Source organism: Atta cephalotes (assembly GCF_000143395.1).
Source record: "Atta cephalotes unplaced genomic scaffold scaffold00005, whole genome shotgun sequence".
In the NCBI taxonomy this organism is placed as follows: Eukaryota; Metazoa; Arthropoda; class Insecta; order Hymenoptera; family Formicidae; genus Atta; species Atta cephalotes.
This window is the reverse complement of record NW_012130069.1, coordinates 2,387,456-2,408,763: the sequence shown is the minus strand read 5'-3', so window position 1 is coordinate 2,408,763 and position 21,308 is coordinate 2,387,456. Positions and strand designations below refer to the sequence as shown.

The following is a 21,308-nucleotide window of genomic DNA, read 5'->3' as shown; positions in this document are numbered from 1 at the left end:
TTAAATATTAGTCAATGTATAATATGCATATCGAAAGGATCCAATTAGATAGTTATACATGTACGGTAAATAAAATTATTTTTTATTATCAAATTAGTTGTTACCTAAATTTATTTTGTCACGCGCGCGAAAATTATAAAGTTAATTATAATTGTTATAATAATTAAGTTATATTGTAACGAATAGTGTTTTTTTCATATTATATATTTATAATATAAAAAATAAATTGTACTTATTTACTAAATAACATCTAATCACATTATCGAATTACAATTGAAAGACGGTCCAGTTATCGTTTCTCTAAATACAATTAACACTGTGTAATAATAATTTCACACAGATATCTAAAAGAAGTCTTTAGACTATATGCTAACGTTCATAATTATGATGTCGACATACAAACATCCTTTCGTGCTTTCTAAGGGCCCCGTTTCAAGAAGTCGAGAAGTTCGCATTTTGAATGAATGAATCGCATGGTATTCTATTCTAGGCAGTCGTTTCCTTCCGCTTATTAATTACAGGCAGAACCACTGTTCCCATTCGCAGCCTGAAACCGTCACAGATTTCATTTACACTTCCAAGAATAGATAAAAAAGAACGAAGAGATCACTCGCTATCGCAGACAAATTACCACGAAAAGTTTTCTTTTTATGTACGCGGACAATCATTTAGACGTTACTTTAATCCATAACACCACGCCTGCCATCAAACATATAATCTAAAACTTATGTAATTATTAATTTTATTTGTTTATTTTATTGCTTTTGTATGAATCAGTTACGTTATGCGATTTCTGTTCAAAAAGGCTATAATTTTTATAAAATGAATCTACTAAATTTTAAAGAATTACGGTAGCATAAAACCGAGCTCATGTTGCAATACGAATGCATTATTGAAAATGGGTAGATTTTGAGAAAATGTTTAATCGTGTGGATTCTATCTGCCTTGGAATATCACGCGAACCTTGCGCTCGTGTCAAGTTCATTCCCGACAAATATCAGGGCACACCGGTACTCGTATCGAAATATGAATTGGATGAGACACGCGGCATCGATCTTGATGCTACCTTTAGATTTGCTTGACTGCCGTAGAAAGAGGTAAAGGCCGTATCGGAACTGACGCTAAGTGGTAGGCTTGTTGCGTCCATTGTCTCTCTTTCGCTACCGAGAGTGGATGCCCTTATATCGAGGGTACCACTTACGCCGGACATTCCGGAACTCGTAGCCATCTCCACTTCACCAACATCGGGATGGGACATGTGTCTTGAGAATAAAATAATGTTACGTTAATACATGTTCGATAATTCGTTTCGAATTTCATTCGCGTGACGTTTAATAGGATTATTTTTACCTATAATCTGGAATCGGCGGTTCAATATGTTGTCTCCGTGAGTTCGACGACATTGGTGTTCTTTTTATGGCATAAATGTATATCCCGGTCATCGTGAGTGCGTACGAAACGAAGTACAAGGCGTGAAACTGGGGAAGACGAAGAAAAACTTCAATACTGATTTATATTATTTTTATTTACGAAAAGAATGATTTTGCTAAAGTATCTAAAAAGCTATAGATATAGATCGGAAAATGATTGTTTTGAACCATTGAAATGATTATGTAGAATGGTGAAGCACGATGAGTCATACTACAAAAATTTTAATATTAAGTAACCAACTCGAGTACTTTACAGAATTATTTTGATATTATTTTGTTATAATAGTATCACAAATTATTTTCAGATCTATATCTAAATTTTAAAATATTTCACTGTTTTTTCCGTATACGATAAGCTAACTTTATTTTGATGAAAATAATAAATAACTGCAACGTAAATATTCTAGAAGTATTGAATAATGCTTTATATTTAATGTATTTAAATGAGAACATTATCGATCGCGCAAAGGAAATGACGACATTTGTGAGAATCAATGGCCTACCTTGTAATGATGATTAAGCATTCCAGCTAATATATTGAAGGAGTCTGAGGTGAGCAGCGCTAGTTGCAAGGCGGTAGCGCCAGATTCGAACAATATTACTGGCACCAAAGAGAAGAACATGAATTGCGTGATGCAGTAGAGAACCAGAATCGTTATTACTGGTACGTTGTCCCAGTGAAATGCTTCTATTTGAAACCTCTGGAGTACGGCGCTATAATGACGTGATCGATACAAAAATGTCACTCATTCATTTCTCTGAAAACTTTTAATATCCATTATGATTTACTACTTACGTTTGCATGCAGCTCAATATTGTACCGAAAAAACCAATCATGCCGAGATATTCGATAATATCGACTGTTTTAACACCCAATTCCTGAAGAACCGTCGTTATCGAGAACAACACCGCGCCACCGAGACAAAGCATATCGCCAACAAGTTGATTTTTCCCTAACATGTTGAAACATTAAACATTAATTTTTTTCTTACTTTCTTTTACCGCGAAATAGCCTGTTTGTGGCCCAGCATTTATAAGTCAGTATTTAGTCAATTCTTATATTTAAGACGGTCTGAAGATGTTATAAACATAAACCAGAACCGTATTAGATTTTAAGATATTACTCAAGACGGTCTTAAGACCATCTTAAATTTAAAAAACTGTTTATGTTTAAATATAAGAACTGACTATGAATATCGGTCTATGCATTCTATGCATTCTATTCATCGATAATTACCAGTAGCAGTGGGATCGTTATTGTCGTCTATACCAGCCCAAACCAGGCATCCCACGCCCATTAAGCAGACGGACACACCGACGATGTGCACCATTCTATATCTGACGCCCAATACCAAAAACGAAAGTACCAACGCGACCGGTATCGCCACACAGTCAAGAAGCTAAAATATTTTGTAGCCTTTTTATAAAAGTTTATATATTAGCGATATTTGTATATATAGTAAGAGAGAAGCGAGTTAGAAGCACGCAATGGATAATTCATAAAGCGTGCAATGCATTTGATTAAGAATGAATGACTCGAGCAACGAGGGAACAAGCATTGTTGAGTCGAAAATCCGTTGGGTTCTCTCTTCCGCTATGACTATTACAATGCCTATTTCGCACATTCATAGTTGATATGAGTATTACTACACTAGATAATGCAAACTCAAACTATGCGAGAGGAAAGTTGCGTACTCGAGTAGGAAATTGTATATTAAACAACATCAACAGAAATCGCACTTGAATTGGATTTAAACGTGAGCGGAGCTAATCACGAAACAAATTTTTTTTACGAATTATTTAATGAAGCTTAAAAATAGCACAATAAACATAAAAAATTGATGAAGAAAATAAATATCGAAAAATATGTATGACACTCTTTAAATTCTTTGAAATGGAATCTCACTAAAGAGTGAAAATTGACTCAGTCTTGAAAAAGAATGACTCAATTTTTAATCTTAAGAATGAGATTTTATTCTTCAGAGTAAAATTTGCTCTAAAAGTTTTTTAGAAAGTAAGAATTACTCAATAATATATAGATTTTCCAAAAAGACAAGATTTATTAATCGTTACCTATATTGTTGTACTGCTCTTACAATAAACAATATTTTGAAGTTCTTTATGTATGTACATACCTGTATACTAGCGAGGCTGGTATATTGATGCGACGATGTAATAAGAGTGCACGCCTCAACGTCGATCAGTGCTAACAACAAATATCTCCAGCCACGAGCTCGTATGACAGAAATTAGGCCATTCCCTACACCCCTACAGGACATCCACGTCGTGTAGACTAAACACATCATCACGTAGTGTGGAACATTTTGCCCTGTCTCGCAAAAACGATAATAATTAATTAGCCGCTCAAAGTTTCATAACCTTGAAATTGCTATAATTTAGTTACTTTAATTTCCGATGCTAAAGGCATAAACAGTTTTTTTCGAATGAATAAGTTACCTGTTGGGAGCGAGAGCTTGTAGGAACCGGTGTTTATGTAATGATTTATGAATGTCATGAAGCACAGCACCAGCGAGAGAAACTGGCCCATTATTATCGCCCTCCATACCGCCCTATTTGATAATTCATTAATAAACATTGGTACATATTCCAAGAATGTACAAATGTGTACCTTAAAATATATCTAAATATAATACTACATGATATTGTATTTGTAACAGATTTTTTAATATCTTAAAAGTCTAATATCTTTAAGTATTAATAATTTTGTATTATATGAAGATTATGCATTTCGCGGGTTTCTTCCGTGTTCAGATTCATTCTTGGAATGCCAACGTTTCGTGAACTTTGCATTTCACTTCATCAGGACAAGGAACAGCCTGATACTCAATATCAAGCTCAGTATTGGCATTCCAAGAATGAATCTGGACACGGAAGAAACCCGTGAAACGCATAATTTTTATATAGAAAGAACCCGTGGAAGTCTCAAGAATATTAATTTTGTATTATATCAATAATTTTGTATTATATTTTTTCATCAATTAATGTCAATTAGTGTTACTTTTTAATGCATAAAGATTAGTATTTAAAATTTATTTATTCTCAATAAGAATATATCTTATTTTAGACTGCATATGTGAGAACACAATCGATTAGAAGCCTATACCGGAAATTGAATCATTAATGTTTTTTAAATAATTTCTATGTGAATTAATATTCTATGTGAATTAATACTAAATATATATCAATAAAGGAATGTAAAGCCAATGAGAATCGATACAGTTGTACATGTGTAATCAAAAATAATACGAGTATATATGTCAATCACCAATTACAGACCAATTTCGACCATAGGCTCTCATACGCTCTCAAGACTTAGCTATAATTACATGCGCATTATAACGGATGATCATTATGTTGAGTACAATGTAAATTTTATCCAACTGATACAATCTATTTTAATATTTGGATTACGATTAAAATTTCATAAATTTCATACATTAATTCGATTTTAGTTAAATAACTGAATTCTTGTTTGAATATCCAGTTAAGTACAACGATAATGAAGTTCTTAATTTTGGACAACAGCCTAACGATTTATTGATAGCATTTGCCTTATTGTTTTGATCATTGACATATATATTATTTTTGATTACATATGTATTGTATCGACTCTCTTGGCTTTACATTTCTTTATTGATTTAATCTTTGGAGCCTTTTTTAATTTTAATTTTAAATATATAATTATTTAATGTATAGTTATATAGTAAATATAATATATATAATATGTATAGTAAATATATAATTTTTTAATATCTTATTTGAACTATACATCGAAATGATTTTTCGAACTTATAAACGCAATCAAACTATAGTAATATCACAAATTAAGTTGATAAGTAATTTAATAATTTGATACTCAATCTGGCATCCTATTAGAAAGATGTTAATGTATTGAAAAACTGTAAATAAATTTATTGTGGAAAATTACTTCGACCGGGAGTCGACCCGGATCTCTTGTATTTCGTATATTTATATATTCTGTTGAAAGATTTATGTAACTATACAACTATACTAACCTAATTTTTCTAATTATAGATTAAAACATTTTTTTGATAAATAGTTAAAATAATCAAATCAGGATTAGAGCAACGAATTAGCATATAAAGAGCATTAAATCCTCCATACATCGAGATTTATGCTCATATTGGCATGTTATCTTAACAGACATAGACGTCCATTAGCACGCCGATTTAAACAGAAGGTCCCAGTGTACGAAGAATTTAATGCTCTTTACGTGCTAATTTATTCCCCTAATTTTAATTTTATTATTTTTAACCGTTTAAAAAATCGATTTTATGCTAACTTGTAAATTGAAAAAAATTGGAATGCCCATTAAAAATGTTAATAATAATACTAAAAATGTTTACATCATAATTTAATGCTATATGTTTTTAATATATTTTAGTTTAAATTACAGTGCACTTCACGTCTTAAACAACCTCGAAACGTATATTATACAAGAAAAAAATATCTAAAGTAATAAATATATAAGAAAAATATTTATATTATAATTTAGAACTAATTAAGTATTAATTTGATAGTTTTCTGTTGCAAGATGATGTTTTTGTGTTATTTCAGGCATGAAGTGTAGCGCACTGAAATTAAAGTTAAATTACCGAAATTTAAACTGGATTTTAATTTCGATAATTTAATCTTAATTGAAATTTAATTTTTAAATATATCTTGATAGGATGTATTAAAAGCACATAGTGCTAAATTATGATATAAGCATTATCATTATTGTTATTATTTTTAATGGGCATTCTTTTTTAAAAGTTAGCATAAAATCGATTTATGTTGTTAACATAATTAGAGCAATCAAAATTAAAGCAATAAATTAGTACATAGAGAGCACTAAATTGTCTATACATCTTATGATTGTGCTCTCCTGATTGTGCTTGTGTTAGCATGCTAGCTTAATAACACAATCAAATCTCTGTACGGAGAATTTAGTGCTCTTTATGTATTAACATATTGCACTAATCATTAGGATTTTATCCTAATACGTTTTCGTTTCTTCTACTGATTTGATTCTATTTAAATCAATGTCTATGTTGTGAATCTCATTTAGATGATTTTTTGTAACAATATCTTTTACAACTGTTAAAAATTGTGCAAATCATCAACGTAATCGTGCATGAAACATCACAATTATCCCGATATTTACCCGTCACAATTACTTCGTACATTGAAGACAGTAGAGTAATTATAATGTTTAATTAAAAAGTATTATACACTATTAATTATGCTGTATCTTTGACACAAAACGTTAATTTAAGTAATCATAGTAATTCATAGTAATTAGTAATTTTAAAACAATGAATATTTAAAATGATATAATCTGGAACAAATTGACATTGAATTGATATTTGCAAACTTTAGTAATCTAACCTTTTTATAATACTTTACTCATTTGATAATTATTATAACATAAAATTTTTGTATTTCGAACTTGTATCAATTTAAAGTCAAATTATTTTCGAACATGAATAATATAAAATATAAAGTCTTTTTAAATTTTAATACATAAAAAATTAGGCATTGTCACAATTATTTCAGTTGAGCCTATTATAAAAAATAAGAAACTGTGATTTTCTCTAAATAGAAATTTAGATATTGAGATTAAATTTAACTAAATTAAATATCTTTTATTTATGTCCCGATATATTTAAATACACTTGACGTTAGTCAGACCAAGCTTGGCTGTATCGCGCTTTCAAAGCGACTATATAATACAGACAAAGGCATAAGAAATACCGCGTAAAAATAAACGCTTAATTTGGATGACAGATAATAGTTTATAGTGGCAAATTTTTATATCAATCATACAAAAATGGTTGAAATTATTAAAAATATGTAAGCTTAAATGCACATATCTTAACATAAAGATCTATAAATTTCATACACCCAGAAATCATGCAAAAAATACACCAACACTAGCACATTCTGAATTTTGGAAATTGTATTATCACGTATATTGATTTGTTCTATTTTTATTATTCTGATTTTTGAAACTTCGACTGAAATTAAATCATCGTGATTGCACCACGATTGTTGTTATGTCAATTCTGAAAAACTACGACGAAACGTAGCTAAACACCCGCCACTTTTATCCCTGGGTCATTCGCCCCCTTGCGCCCGTCCCCACCGACTTTACTGGGCGGCACAGGGCGGAAAATACACGCAAAGGCTCCTGTGAGCGTCTAAGGTGATCACTTCCACGTTTACTCACGTACCATCGGCCTAATTCGGATATGTAATTTTCGATTTTGTCGCAGACCCCATTCCTGGCCTGCATCGCCGAATTTTGAGCGCCGTGACGATCGCCCGCCGATCCTCCCATGCCATGGTGCATTTTCACCCTGAAGGCGGCTGAAGACTCTTCGCCGGTGAGTGAGTACTAATCCGATGCGCTTGCGCGACCTCCTTCCGCCGTTAGTGCGGAGGGACACGCTGTTACTCTTGTTGTTCCTCTCTCATTTTCCCGGGGGTGCGTGTTGCGACGGGAAATGCGAGATTTTACTATGCAGGGATAGACATCGATACGACACGGCGTCATAACGTCTTGCGGAATTTCGCTAGTGCTTCATCGATCTCAAAACTGATTAAGAGGAACGAAGTCTTTTTTGTTAAAATTCTCTTTCCGATATTATTTATATTTATATATTTCAATGAAAATAAAAAGAATTTTTAATAATTTTAAAATTTGAATAGGTATATATATATATATATATATATATAGGTTTAAAAAATTTTTTCCATACATAATCTAAGTAAATTAAATAAGAACGTAATGATATTAATAATTTGTAGATTCTAACACATTTCTTATATATTTGTAAATTTTAAAATTATTCTGTGAAGATAAAGCTAATAAAGCTTAAGTTTTAAATTAAATTTGAAAAAAATATATAACTGATGTGCATAAGGTTAAAGAGAGATTCTAATATAACGAAATAAAGAATTATGTCTTTATTTATTACCAGATAGTCCTGCTGTAGAATTTTATTTACAATATATTGACATTCTCAGATATATCGTGAGCCCAGTCATATATAATGTCCAAAAAGTTCCCACTTTCACATAAGTCAGAAAAAGATTTGCACATTACATAAACTTTAAACATCTTTAATTTAATTACTTATTCTATCATTATATCTCAAACTTGTTATCGCTTTTCGTATTTTATGCGATATAGCATAAAATTATACAGTATAGATCATCCGACGTATGAAAAGAAGGCAATATTGTAACTATGAATATGTAAATTTGTGCAGTCAGTTCCGCCGTTTCCAACGATTTAACAATAACGTACCGCCGATCGAAGGAAATCGAGCTTTTGTCAATGATTTTGCTATCTAGTATTAGAAATATAATCTAAAAGAGAAAATTGCTGATTTTAATGATACAGTTTATGTCATTTTTTACAAAGTTGGAAAAATATGTTCAATTTAATTCCCCCGATGCGGTATCAGACACGAATTTCTCTATAATCCTCATTACACGCAGTACGCAATTAATGCATTACATTCACACGTCAGAAAGTCTATTAGTTAGTCGGAATAAATTATCAAGTGGAAAACGGAGGCATAGTTTACAAGATAAACATTCTTTCTTTGTTGTTATGAGGTAAGATGTAGAACTTTCGAAATTTGATTTTAAATGAGTGCTAATCACGCACTCTCGATGAGCAAAAATTTATGCTAAATTATCGAAGACACTGTTCGATGAAGAGAGTCCTCTTCATCAAGTAAGATCGATCGTTTCTATTGGTCACCTTAATTAGAGTCAGGATTAATTTTATTTTTTCTTGGCCTCTTCTTCTACTGTCTCATTCTGCTTGCGGAAGCAGTCGCCCACCGGGAAGAAGTCCCAACACCTTTGTTGATACATATTCCACACGTAAGTCTCCTGACCAGTGTATTCAGTGTCTGGTTTGTTAATCAAGTGCATAAGGAAGAACCTATTGTGGTTTAAAATTATATAGAAATTGATAATAAAAAGTTTTTTCTGATATCTCATTGTAAAATTAAAAGCATAAAATATTTATAAAATATTTATAAATATTTACATGTAATTTGCTAAATTATGCTCTTGTTGCACATGAGTATCAAACCCATGCGGTACTGCGTCGAAATATTCCTTTCCTAAACCGCAAATGAAGCAGTTACTCTCCATATTTGTCTTTACATTATCGAGTTGGTCTCGAAGTTCGCCGAACGCATCGATGATCAAACCTAAGGATCAATCGCGATGTAATATTGTTTTTTTTTTTTCTACTACAATCGAAGATCAATCGATTATACTCACCCTGAATGATAGCCAACAGAATGACGATCACGAAGAAGAAGAACGTGATGTCGAACATTATGCGATAAACCTCGTAATCGTCTCCGTCAGGTTCACCAATTTCATCGCCTATACCACCGCCGGCTCTTACGCCTTTGTACAAATGGAAAACGAAACACTGAAAGTAAATAAAAAAGTGTATCAACAGTTTCAAATTAAAATAATGCAAAGTTTATAGATGAAATACATTATAATTAAAAAAAGATTTTTTTTTATGTATTTCTGTAAAACATACTGTTAGCATATGATGACATTTCTTGTCTGTTTCATCGTCTTCCTCCTGTATATAGAACTTTCTAAAGAAATTGAAGGCTATCACAGTGTAAATGTATACTACGATCGTCAGTAGCATCACTGTTAAGACCAACTGCTTGCCGTTATGTGTTACCGATTGTAAGATTGTTCGTAAAGTTTTGAAACCGACCGCGACGTCTAACAGATGAGCGGCGAAGAAGAAATTGTTGTAGTTGCCGAGGATTGAAAATGTAAAGTACCACAAACTGTACAAAAAAGCCTAGAAATCAAATATGCACATATAAGTATTTAATACATAATTTACATATAATACATGAATTAATCTCGCTGAAAATTTACTTGAAAGAACTTACGTTATCGGTGATCGTGACTCCGGCCTTCCATATTTGATATCTCCAGTCGATATTTACAATGCTATAAAAAATTACTTTTTACATTAAAGAATCTCACGGAAAGACTTGAGACATAATATCTACTTACAAATGTATTAAGCCAGATCCTTCTTCTTCCTGCTGGCTGAAAGAAGTCTTTTCCATTCCGAGCAAATTGCTGATGTAATCGAAATCATACGTCTCGCTGTATTTTTGTCGGACTTTCTTCTTTACAAATTTGTCCCAATAATTAACGGGGAAAGTCTTCGCTGATATTACCATTTTATCCCAGTGCGCTTTAATGTCATCTTCTTCTGGTGTTTCGGCTATGTATAATCCATCGAATTCTACTCGTCGTGCAATTTCCTTCTCTCGTTTAAATATAGCCAATGGTACCTGAAAAAATATAAATATTTTGTAAATTATTTCATTTTTTAAATTACGATAATTATATGAATACATATCATTGAATTTATTAAAATATTTTGTCATTCAATAGAAAACATTATAGAAAAAAAATGTTCAAGATTGTTCATTATTGTGTAGTTATTGTTATTATAGTTTCAAATACCTTTAAATGATAATATGCGACGAGCATAGCGAGTGAAACGATTGAATGAAGAGCAGCCAGTAATCTCATGACGTGAGCCATATAATAATAATCCTCAGACACTTCTACAAATTCCTGAACCTCTTCGTCTTCCTCTTCTGAACCGTTTTCACCACTACCGCTGCCTATTTCCATGCCACTACCTGCCAAACCCGATGTCCCCTCGCCTGATATTTCCGTTAACAAATCCGCTATTTGTCCACTACCTTCTTCGTCCGAGTCATCAGCCAAAGATGAAACCTAGATTTAAAATTAATGTACATGAAAAACCGATATACATGCAAAACTTGAATTTATAGAGAATCTTAGATTTTTATACTTAATTTATTGTGTCTGCACAGAAAAAAAAAATCATAATAGAAAATGTTGATAAACCTTATAGAATAGTAGCATAAAGTTGATACAAAAGGCGAGAACTAGCGCGACGTATTTCAGATTGTAGAAATTCCTGGCCAAAAAGGATACTATACGATGACTGTATTGGGACAGATCGATACTCGATCCTGTGGAAGGTTCGACTGAAATTTCTTGCTTTGCTTCGGCTTCAACTGCTGCCATGGCTGCTTGTTGTGCCGCCGCTGCTTCTGCCGCTGCGGCAGCTTGCGCTCTGGCTTGTTCTCCGCTAAACAAATATTGTAACAAAGCATTTAATTCATAAAAAAAATTTACAAACAATTTATTAATTAATTATTATTTAAATTGAATTAATACAGTACAGTAAAATGAAAATATTCTATTTTAAAAAAGGAAGATAAAATAACACTAATATGTAATTTATGCTAAAATAGAACTATTACACATATATAATAATAATAATAATACTAATATATAAATGATTGTTATAAATAAGGAAAGTATGCATTTTTCAATTTGTTTTAAGCAGTTATGATTTTTTCAGGTTGAGATATCGTAATTTAAAGATATATTGATATCTGCTGCAAGGATGCTCGTTTCGGAGTGAAATTAATTATATTTTTGTAATTAACTGATGATATCTCACGATCTGATTATCTTAGGTACATGATTCTGCGGTCATTAGAAGCGCTAAAGTTTCAGCTTTCCAAGATGACCAAGATTATCTCGCTACGATTTTTCTATGCGAAAATATTGTCGATTATATCGACCTATGATCTTAATAGGTGAGGCCGCTGACATGAGCCTCACTCATGCGTTCGCATTGCGAAACACGTGTCAAACGATTACTATTGGTCAGAGCTGATCAGCCGTAGTAGTAGTATAGTAACGTAGTAGCATAAGCGTCATATGCATGTGACACACAAGCGCACGCCGCACTTATTCAACAATTCGTACGCGCCTGCCGAATTTTCGAAGCGCTATAACTCAATAGAAAATTGTCGTAGCGACATGCGGCAAACGCGTATTTTCTTCGTTTCACGAGAATCTGCAGATACGTAAAACTTTGGCCCAATGTCGAAACATCATGATTGTCAAAATCTGAACATCAGACGTCTTAAAAATGTCTTAAAAATATTTTGAGACATCTTATATTCTGATTTTAGATGTGCGTACTATCTAGGCATTCCTTTTTAATTTGTATTAAAGTTTTTCATTTTGCAGCACATTTTGTACCATGACAAATAAACTTAAATTTAATAACGTTAAAAATAAAACTGTTAAAAATAAAATTATAAAATAACTTAACTATAATTTTATAGATCATTTAATTATTTTTCATTATAATAGACTATTATATTTATACTAACCCAAGTAAATCAGCTAAAGTAACAGGCGGCTCGCTTTCTCCTCCTTCAGCTCTCGCTCCATCCTCGCCAGTACCCTCTTCGGGTGTACTCTCACCTGTTTCTTCGATACTGGATTGTGGTGTAGAAGTAGTCGATTCGTGCGGCGCTAATTTTATTTGCCCTCCTTCTTCTTTCGTTATATCCATTCCAAAGGCTTGCACCTATATATGCGAATTTGTTAAATAATATTTCTTAGTGTTGTATTAACATAATTTATTGAGAAAGTTTTACTTGTAAATTCGATTCATCCGGCGTCGGTGGTAAAGCAGGTAAATGTCTCGATGGTTTCTCTTCCTCCTCCTTGATTACAACAGGCTCCTCCACATGCGGTCCTCTCATTAATGTCAATAGAAGTCTCATGAAATATTTGATCACACAGCCAACACCGAAACCAGAATAATAGAAGGCGTAGAAAATCATCTTGAAGAAACCAATGAAAAGCTCGGGTATCGTCATCTGTTGCATTTCAGCAATCTTGTTCTTAATATTGGTAGGCGAGAACATATAAAAGAAGAAGTAAACACCATCTTTGATGGCTTGTATACCACGCCTGATTGGATCTTTATTTCTTTCTTCATCATCCTCGGTCATATACGTGTACGACGATTCCCTCGCTTTGCCGATTCCGCCGCTTTCCTCTACGGTCATCAACGCACTCGCGTGTTGCATTTCAAAAATAGCATCTTCGCAAAAGTTGATGAAGGTTTCGAGTTTCTCTTTCTCACCAGCCTCAACTACCGTGTTATAGAAGTAGGTCTTTTTCGATTCCTTAATTTGCGGCTTCTCCCACTGTTCGATGTTCGACTCTTTGATCTCGAAGTACACACGCTCAATTTTCTTGTTACCACCGAGGATCTCGATTCTGCCTAAGAATGGCTCGAAGTAATTTAGAACAGAGCCAGCTGTCTCAAGGAACCTGGCTAGTCTCGGTTCGTTAGGCATGTGTTCGGACAAATTGGTGAGTAATACAGCCAGATTGAAACCGATTTCCTTCGACGGCTCATGGAAACGATCCATGAAAGTAACATAATCGATCTTGCCGTCGTGATTCGTCTCGCAACAGGCCAGAAGAAATTCAATTTCCTCGCTGAAAACATTTGAAAAATAAATAAACTTAGATTTCTTTAAATCTTAAATTTTAGATATAGAGTAATTTAATTCGAAAAATATTAGATGATAGGTAATTTTACAAGCGTAATACCTGGTATAACTCTTCTGTTGCTCCATCTTCTCTTTGAAATCCTTAGGGTACACCCAACCGTCATTGTTAAGATCGACTTCTAAGAAACTCGGCGATGATACAAGATCCTTTAGTTTCAAGAACATGTCAAAGTACTTTAAAATCAGTTCTACATTACTAGCCGATTCGACCAAAGTGTCTACCATCTGTTTTCCAATTGTCCCGTTCACGACATTACCTTTAAATTACATGAATATTGATTATTTTATTCATTTTTTTAACAAAATTGAAAAGAGATATACCTTCAAGCATGGAAAGCATCATGGTAATCATGTCTTTCTGCAAGTTAAGCAATTCTTTCAGAAGATCCACCTGACTGGAGTGCTTTGATAGTTTGTCTTGCATATGCGAGAATAAAAAAAGAAAACCTCCGACTGCGTCCCACAATCTTGAATGCGCTAAAGCTTGTTGATTCTGTGCGCATGGACCTTGAATAACCTCAGTGAGAGTATTAAAAACTTGACTAGCAACTCCAATAGCTTTGAAAAAATTTGCTTTGCCGGCAGGGTCGATGAGTTCCTTGCTTGAGTAATGCCAGTAAAAATCCATGATCGATTCCTGCAATCGCAGTAGGTAATCGACGGTGCAAATGACCACATTCACCGTCGTCGTATTACCAGCCTGTGTCCTAAGATAGTTCTGCCAATCTATTGAACATAGAATAAACGTCATTTGATCGAATTACTTTCAATAGTGTATATAGTGATAATGTTCCGTTGAACACAATTAGTTACATTACATCAATATTATAATTTCCTGAACAATATAATTGTTATATGTATAATTGTTATATGTATTAATTACATTTATGTTGTTGAATGAGAAATTATATTATTGATGTAATGTTATTGTTAATTGATGTTCAGCGGAGTAATACTTGCCGAGATTGTGACCCTCGCAGGTGAGTTGAATAAAGCGGAATAAGGCGCAAGTGAATTCGGCGTCGTGCATATTCTTCTCACCAGCTGCACCCTCGGAACCAACACCGAGACCCTCAGCTTTCGTATTCCTTTCGAAAGCGTCCAGATCCAGCACGCTGCAAGAGTTCATTAAACCTGCAATGGACGTGAAGAAACCGACGTCCTTTTTCTCCTTCAGATGATTCAGCATTCCTCGCTGAATTTCGATATTACCGCCACGTAGGATCGAAATTCCAAGCTCTAAAGTCTTCATCACCATCTCGCTAGGAATGCCCTTACACGCTGATATATGCAGAAGGACCATTTCGGCGACGCCGCGATTTGCTAGTCGAGCTTGATGGAACAAGAGTTTTTGTTTCTCCATTTCTTGCTCCTATAATTACAGAACATATGATAAAATATTATATAAAAATAAAATCACTTTCATGTTTCACTCACTTTCACATAAATTTGATAAATATACATACACATTATACATTACTTTTAACCAAGCATATAATAATTTATAATAAAAAATATAATTAATATTAAACTTCTCTAATTAAAAATTTTATATAATTATTTTACATTTGTTAGTAAGATCTAACATTATTTTATATTAAAAAATGTTCATTAAATAATGGAATATCTTACCATTAATTTATGCATTGGCCTCTTGAGAATTACGTTAAAAGAAAAATGTGCACAATTTAATTATATTGTTAGTAATAGATTGATGAGAGGAAGACAAATCTTGATAGCTTACGATGTTTTGCTTACTCATGAATGATATTATACATATCGCTTTGAATGAATAAAACAATATATAATTCAACAAATTCGGGTGTTATAATATGGAAAACTCATATGTTAATACTTTGGACTGCATATATTAAGCGGATGAATTCTCGCACTAACTACTTATTCTTACCGTAAATAGTTTATGTCTCCGCTTTTAGTAAGTTAGAAAAAAATAGGGAATTTATTAATGCGGTAGACTGATTTAGTGGGAATTTAAAGAATTCTATTTTCTTACTTGAGAGAGAATTGTATCTATTATATCAGACGAGAACTTATCAATCAAAGATGCTTACATGGATCGAAGCTCCTCCTTCTTCTTCACCTCCACCTTCTTCTTCACCCTCTTCCTCTTCCTCTCCGCATGATTTTGAGATAATTTGAGCATAACTCATGTAAAGCGGATCTTCTTGAAGAGCGCCTGATCGTTCAGTCATAGCACCACGACAGAATGTTGTCACCAATTGTGTCAACGGATCGGGCTTACCTTCGTCCTCAGCCTTATCCATTTTCTTCAATTCAGCATCCTCGAACGATTGCTGAAAGAAAAAATATAATATTAATATTATTGTTAATTTTATGTTAAATTATCTACATTTCAATCAGCTTAATCCACAAACAAAGAGAAGTCTGTGGTTTAATCCTTAATACATTCGATACTTTTCTGGGTCTTTCGTATTCCGGGTTAATTTCTGTCATTTTTAAAAGTACGTAAAAAATATTAAGTATAATCTTACATATCATCTTTAACATCTTTAGATTGTTTTTAGAAAATATTTATAAAATTGTATTTTTAAAAAAGGAGAGAATACTTTTATTTAAGGTGCTCCCAGTATTTCCCAGTATTTTCAAAGAAAAGAAATGCGCAGGATACGAATGACTGAATCATGTGTACTAAGGGTTCAATAATATAGGTCGCCATTACCGTAAGATCCTCGATCATAACTTCTTGACCCACATTTTCATCTTGTAACCACAGCTCGTAATACGTTCGTGCAAAAATATTTATCGCTCGATGTCTAAAAGAATAAATTTATATAATTAAAATATTATTCAAAGAAACAGTAGAAATTAATTTGCGTTAATCATACCTTCTCAATTTATATAGAGGTTCACTACGCAAACATGCAATCGCCGCTCTTTTTCTAGCAGCGCACAACACGCGTTTCCATCCATCTCGCGATGGCGGCGGCTTTGTCGCCTGTTAGCGTGCAGGTAAACAGCAAGCGCTCATTAAATCATTAACAATCACTTTCATTAATTATTGCAGTTAATTATTGCAGTTACATAATATTATAACACTCAAAACTGATCAATTCTTATTGCCTAATTATTTCTCTCTCCGATTAACAAACAGCAAAGTAGCTAATAAATTCTACATAAATCAGTAACACAAAACACACCGCTGACATTCAATTTAACTTAAAATAAAAATGTGGTGACTAAAAAAATTAATAATGTTGTGAAATCACAAATGAAGAGAAAACATAACTAAATAACAAGAAGGATACCTTGGCAAGGAATGTAGGGAAGTTTGGCGGAAGCAAGCGATTACCGCTCGTTTACGCTGGATCGACACCACTGAACGATATTGACTCTTGCTCTGCTGTTGTGGATGATCTATCTACTCGAGAACAAAAGTACGGAATGAATACGATGAATACTTCGGCGCGACTTAAAGAAACAGAAAAATGATGATATGATAAACTGATTTCCAAAAGTAGCGTTTGCATTTCCAGTGTTCACGAAAACATTGATATCAATAGCAAATTAAAAAAAAAGTTACAAAGCTTCGAAGATTTTTCCTTAAGTACTGTGAATATCCAAAAGTTTGAAAATTACAGCTATATAATAATGTTAAACAGCTTCATAACTAACCATATGTAAACCATACAAAACTTTGGCCATGTCGGTAATTCTAGCAACGACATCTTCCAGCTGCTGAGCTTTTACAGGCTCCATTGCGTCTTTCTTCTGACCTAATTGAGAGTATAGATAATGTTGCCAAGACATTTCGTCGGCAGGATCGATCTTATCCGGCAGTGTCAATTGAGTCTTGGCAAATTCCGAGATATCAGATTCCGGCATCTTTTTCAGAAATCTATCTTTGCAATGCTGCACTAATTCTTGTTCGCGACCGGCAAAGAGATTTAAGCCGACAGGTAGCAATCTTTTCAAGCAAGCAACCATCAAAGATGCTTGTACTTCTTTGTCCTTGTCTCTCTTCTTGTCGCGATGCTTTTTCTTTTTCTAAATATGAAAGAGATACTTAATTATTTGATCTTTTGATTCTTGAATTAAATGTAGATTAGCAAAATCAAATACCCCAGGAAACAAGTTGCCGTTATTTGTCGTCTTTAATGTTCATTTTAATGTAGAAAACGGTAAATAACGTTAGCTTGTTTTTGCTGAAAAGTAATAAAATAACTACGAACTTTGCCTCCTCCGGAAGGTGCGGTGCCATCAGACACTGTAGCAGGTCTTCTTGTTGCAGTGGGCATGATGAGCACCATGTTATCAATTTCATTCGCTGATATAAAATTCTGTTCTTCGCGTAAGAAGTACTGTGACTTGGACCAGATATTAAATATAGCTGCTACGTGATTGTATAGATCTTCGGCTTCGGAAATATTGTTCCTCAGCCATTGATTCCTTTGAAGATCGACGTACTTTATTAATAGGGGATAGAATGAGTAGATATCGCGCACAAGTAATTGCCAATCTTCTTGAATCTGCGCCTCAACTTGCGAGGTATCGTCAGTCGAAGATTTAATAAAACCCCGAAGAGATTCCTCCTTGTGGAACATAGTGTCTGTTCGTTTTCTGACGCGTTCGGCGAGAGGCAAAAATGGATCCTTTAATAACTCCTCAGACGAATTGATAATGATTTGCTGCGTATAGGCCGCAATGCGCGTCATCCACGGTGCGTTTTCATTACCGATGTTCTTCTTGATCAATTTCAACACGTTTTTCAGCAACTGATTCATGTGATCGCTCGTTACCATGCTGACGTAGGTATTTTCAGTCGGACTCACATTGTCAGGCCCTTGCGCCCACCAGAATGGTAAATAAGAGCAGAGCAAAGGTAGAATTACATCAACGACGTGAGGAGCATCGTTGTAGGTCTTCTCGGATTCGACGAACTGATCGACCTCATTAAGGATGGTCTCCAATGTTGGCATACTCGATTCCATCTTTGTCATAATATCTTGAGCTTCTAGAGAATGATCTGCGATTCGATTTAGAAGGGAATACTGATTGTGCTTGTTCAAATGAGGCTCTAAGAAGGCCACTGGGAAGCAACTTGAAAAGGCACCCAAGCAGGAGCCTAGATTAGGTTTATGTCGCTCGATCTCAGTCTTGAGGTATTTTCTGTCGTGCGTTAAACTAGCGTCTATTCCAAGAGTGTACAAAGACGCTAACATTTTGTATGATGCTACTTGAATTTCATCAACTACGTAAAACGAAGAATATGAGTAAATTAATGTTCAAATTGTATTGATTATTAATTAATTAAATTAATAATATTAATAGTAATTAAATTAAAATGATTAATTATTTTTAAAGTTAGAAAAAGTAATGAAGTGTTATTTTCTAACAGTAACACATTACTTTTTAAAACTAGTAACAATAACAAATTTTTACAAAAAAATGATAATAATATAAATAGATAAAGTATTATTTTCAATAACATTTGAAATAATATTTGAAATAACATTCCCACTCTGAACTTATTTTAATTTTATTAATTTTGTAAATACTTACGTAACAAGTCACTGCCATACTCGCATGCGGCAAGATGATCAAACATCGCAGTGAGCACCGGTAGAACCACACTATTGATATACGATAATGACGTGGAGGTTTTCAAATGAGTGCCTCTGAGATGACTATACTTCCCTTCTTGGAGGTTCAAAATCGTGTGACCCAGATCATCGGCGGTATTGTTGAAGAAAGTCAACATGGACGTTCGGATAAACTCAGGACAGTTCTTTACGAGACTCTTAGCATCTATACCTTTTACTAGTACTTGCAGGCAACGAACCGTTATTCTCACATCTGCGCCAAAAGCGGCGAGTCTCGATCTTAGCAAACTTGCTAACTTGCAGAAAAGAGCAGCTACCATCTCCTTCTCTTTCAATGACGCTGCACCGACGTTGTTCGTGGCAGTAGCTACAGCAATAAAGTAGTTTCTATGCGTGCTAAAGTACTTTTCCATTAGTGGTAGGACCACTTTACTGAAGAATTTGATGTCTCTTGTCGAGGTCTTAAAACTGTTTCTTCGACTGAACGTATCGGAGGGTTTCAAGAGCTTCATATTGATCGTCGCCTTGTCCAAATAAGCTATCAATTTCTCTAATAATGAATAAGCAAATCTTAATTCTACCGCAGCAATTGCACCAGCCACTTCGGTCTCTGTGCCGCCGCGATTAGGTTTGTGAAGCTTGTACCCTTGATACTGTAAATATTTGAGAAACTCTTGCGATCGTTCACGATCTTTTCGTTTCTCCTTGTCAGTTAACAGATCGTAAGGTACCAACTGAGGATGAATGCCACCTCCTGTAATCATAAGATATTATGAAAAAATTATTTAATATATAAATTAAATTTTAACCCAACAAACATTAATTAATATTAACGTTAATTATAATTTCCTACTCAACAATATAACTGTAATTTAATAGATGTATTATATTATAGTTATATTATTGAATGGAAAATTTTAATTAATAGTTATATCAATAGTTGGGAATACGGGAAGAGAGAGAGAGAGAGAGAGAGAGAGAGAGAGAGAGAGAATAAAGAAAACAAGAGATAAAAATTGAGATTAGATCATATTTAATTTATGCTAACCGCAGGTAGTAAGTTCTTCTTTCTTTTTCTTTGCCCAAATATCATGAGCATTATCTGCTAAACGTTCAGCCATGTTCTGCATTTCTCTGCTTAGCGTCAGATTAGTCATGTCTACTGGATGAGGATTGTAATTAAACGGATTAGCCGAGTCCCCCTAACATATTTGAAAATATGTATATATATATATATATATATATATTTCTTTTATAGTTATAATAAATTTTGCAAATAATTTCTTACTTGACTCTTAGAAGATCTTCTCATCGAACTACGATTGGTCGACGGTACATCGACCTCTGCATGCTCCACACTCCAGCCAATTGCTAGGAGAGCTTTCAAACTCTCTCTGACGGGTTCTTTGTATCGCTCTCGTTCGTAATCACTCAACATATTATATGGTTTTAATCTCGGATGAGTTTTATTCACGTCCGACCATTGCTCTCCATAAGTCCAACCGTTCTCTAACTTACGACTAGCCCAAGCATCGTGATAATGTTCAGAGAATTTTTGTACTATTTGATTAAGATCGTTATTGAGCACCACGCTAAAAGAAGATTGTAAAGAAGATATTAAAATGTTAAAATATTCAAAATCATATATATATCTTCCATATGTTACAATTATCAAATTATTAAAAATTTTCAAATTATTTATGATTGCTATAATAATTAAAATTTTATTTATGATTTCTATAATAATTTCTTAATAATAAGAATTA

General features: G+C 33.5%; 2 protein-coding genes across 2 annotated transcripts in view; both read right to left on the bottom strand.

Moving 5' to 3' along the window:
* Window positions 1-511: 511 nt before the first annotated feature.
* Window positions 512-7,806, bottom strand: LOC105626288 (solute carrier family 35 member F2-like). The gene is made up of 9 exons (XM_012207590.1): window positions 7,688-7,806; window positions 3,888-4,000; window positions 3,566-3,759; window positions 2,668-2,830; window positions 2,227-2,383; window positions 1,934-2,144; window positions 1,351-1,478; window positions 1,079-1,262; window positions 512-547 (listed from the first exon to the last, which is right to left on the bottom strand). The coding sequence occupies exons 1-9, from the start codon at window positions 7,804-7,806 to the stop codon at window positions 512-514; spliced, it is 1,305 nt and encodes a 434-aa protein (XP_012062980.1).
* Window positions 7,807-9,251: 1,445 nt separating this feature from the next.
* The window catches only part of LOC105626523 (ryanodine receptor 44F), a 39,208-nt gene continuing 27,151 nt past the window's right edge, over window positions 9,252-21,308 (bottom strand). Inside the window, exons 35-57 of the mRNA XM_012207821.1 lie at window positions 20,831-21,134; window positions 20,591-20,744; window positions 19,502-20,296; window positions 18,172-19,190; window positions 17,615-17,986; window positions 17,292-17,360; window positions 16,828-16,937; window positions 16,662-16,755; window positions 16,033-16,275; window positions 15,593-15,613; window positions 14,921-15,332; window positions 14,282-14,686; window positions 14,001-14,217; window positions 13,031-13,886; window positions 12,761-12,960; window positions 11,412-11,658; window positions 10,998-11,276; window positions 10,536-10,822; window positions 10,409-10,469; window positions 10,036-10,314; window positions 9,762-9,918; window positions 9,523-9,688; window positions 9,252-9,414 (exon numbers count right to left, since the gene is read on the bottom strand). Of these exons, the coding sequence (XP_012063211.1) occupies window positions 9,252-9,414; window positions 9,523-9,688; window positions 9,762-9,918; window positions 10,036-10,314; window positions 10,409-10,469; window positions 10,536-10,822; window positions 10,998-11,276; window positions 11,412-11,658; window positions 12,761-12,960; window positions 13,031-13,886; window positions 14,001-14,217; window positions 14,282-14,686; window positions 14,921-15,332; window positions 15,593-15,613; window positions 16,033-16,275; window positions 16,662-16,755; window positions 16,828-16,937; window positions 17,292-17,360; window positions 17,615-17,986; window positions 18,172-19,190; window positions 19,502-20,296; window positions 20,591-20,744; window positions 20,831-21,134 (6,910 nt within the window). The remainder of the gene's footprint in view (window positions 9,415-9,522; window positions 9,689-9,761; window positions 9,919-10,035; window positions 10,315-10,408; window positions 10,470-10,535; window positions 10,823-10,997; window positions 11,277-11,411; window positions 11,659-12,760; window positions 12,961-13,030; window positions 13,887-14,000; window positions 14,218-14,281; window positions 14,687-14,920; window positions 15,333-15,592; window positions 15,614-16,032; window positions 16,276-16,661; window positions 16,756-16,827; window positions 16,938-17,291; window positions 17,361-17,614; window positions 17,987-18,171; window positions 19,191-19,501; window positions 20,297-20,590; window positions 20,745-20,830; window positions 21,135-21,308) is intronic.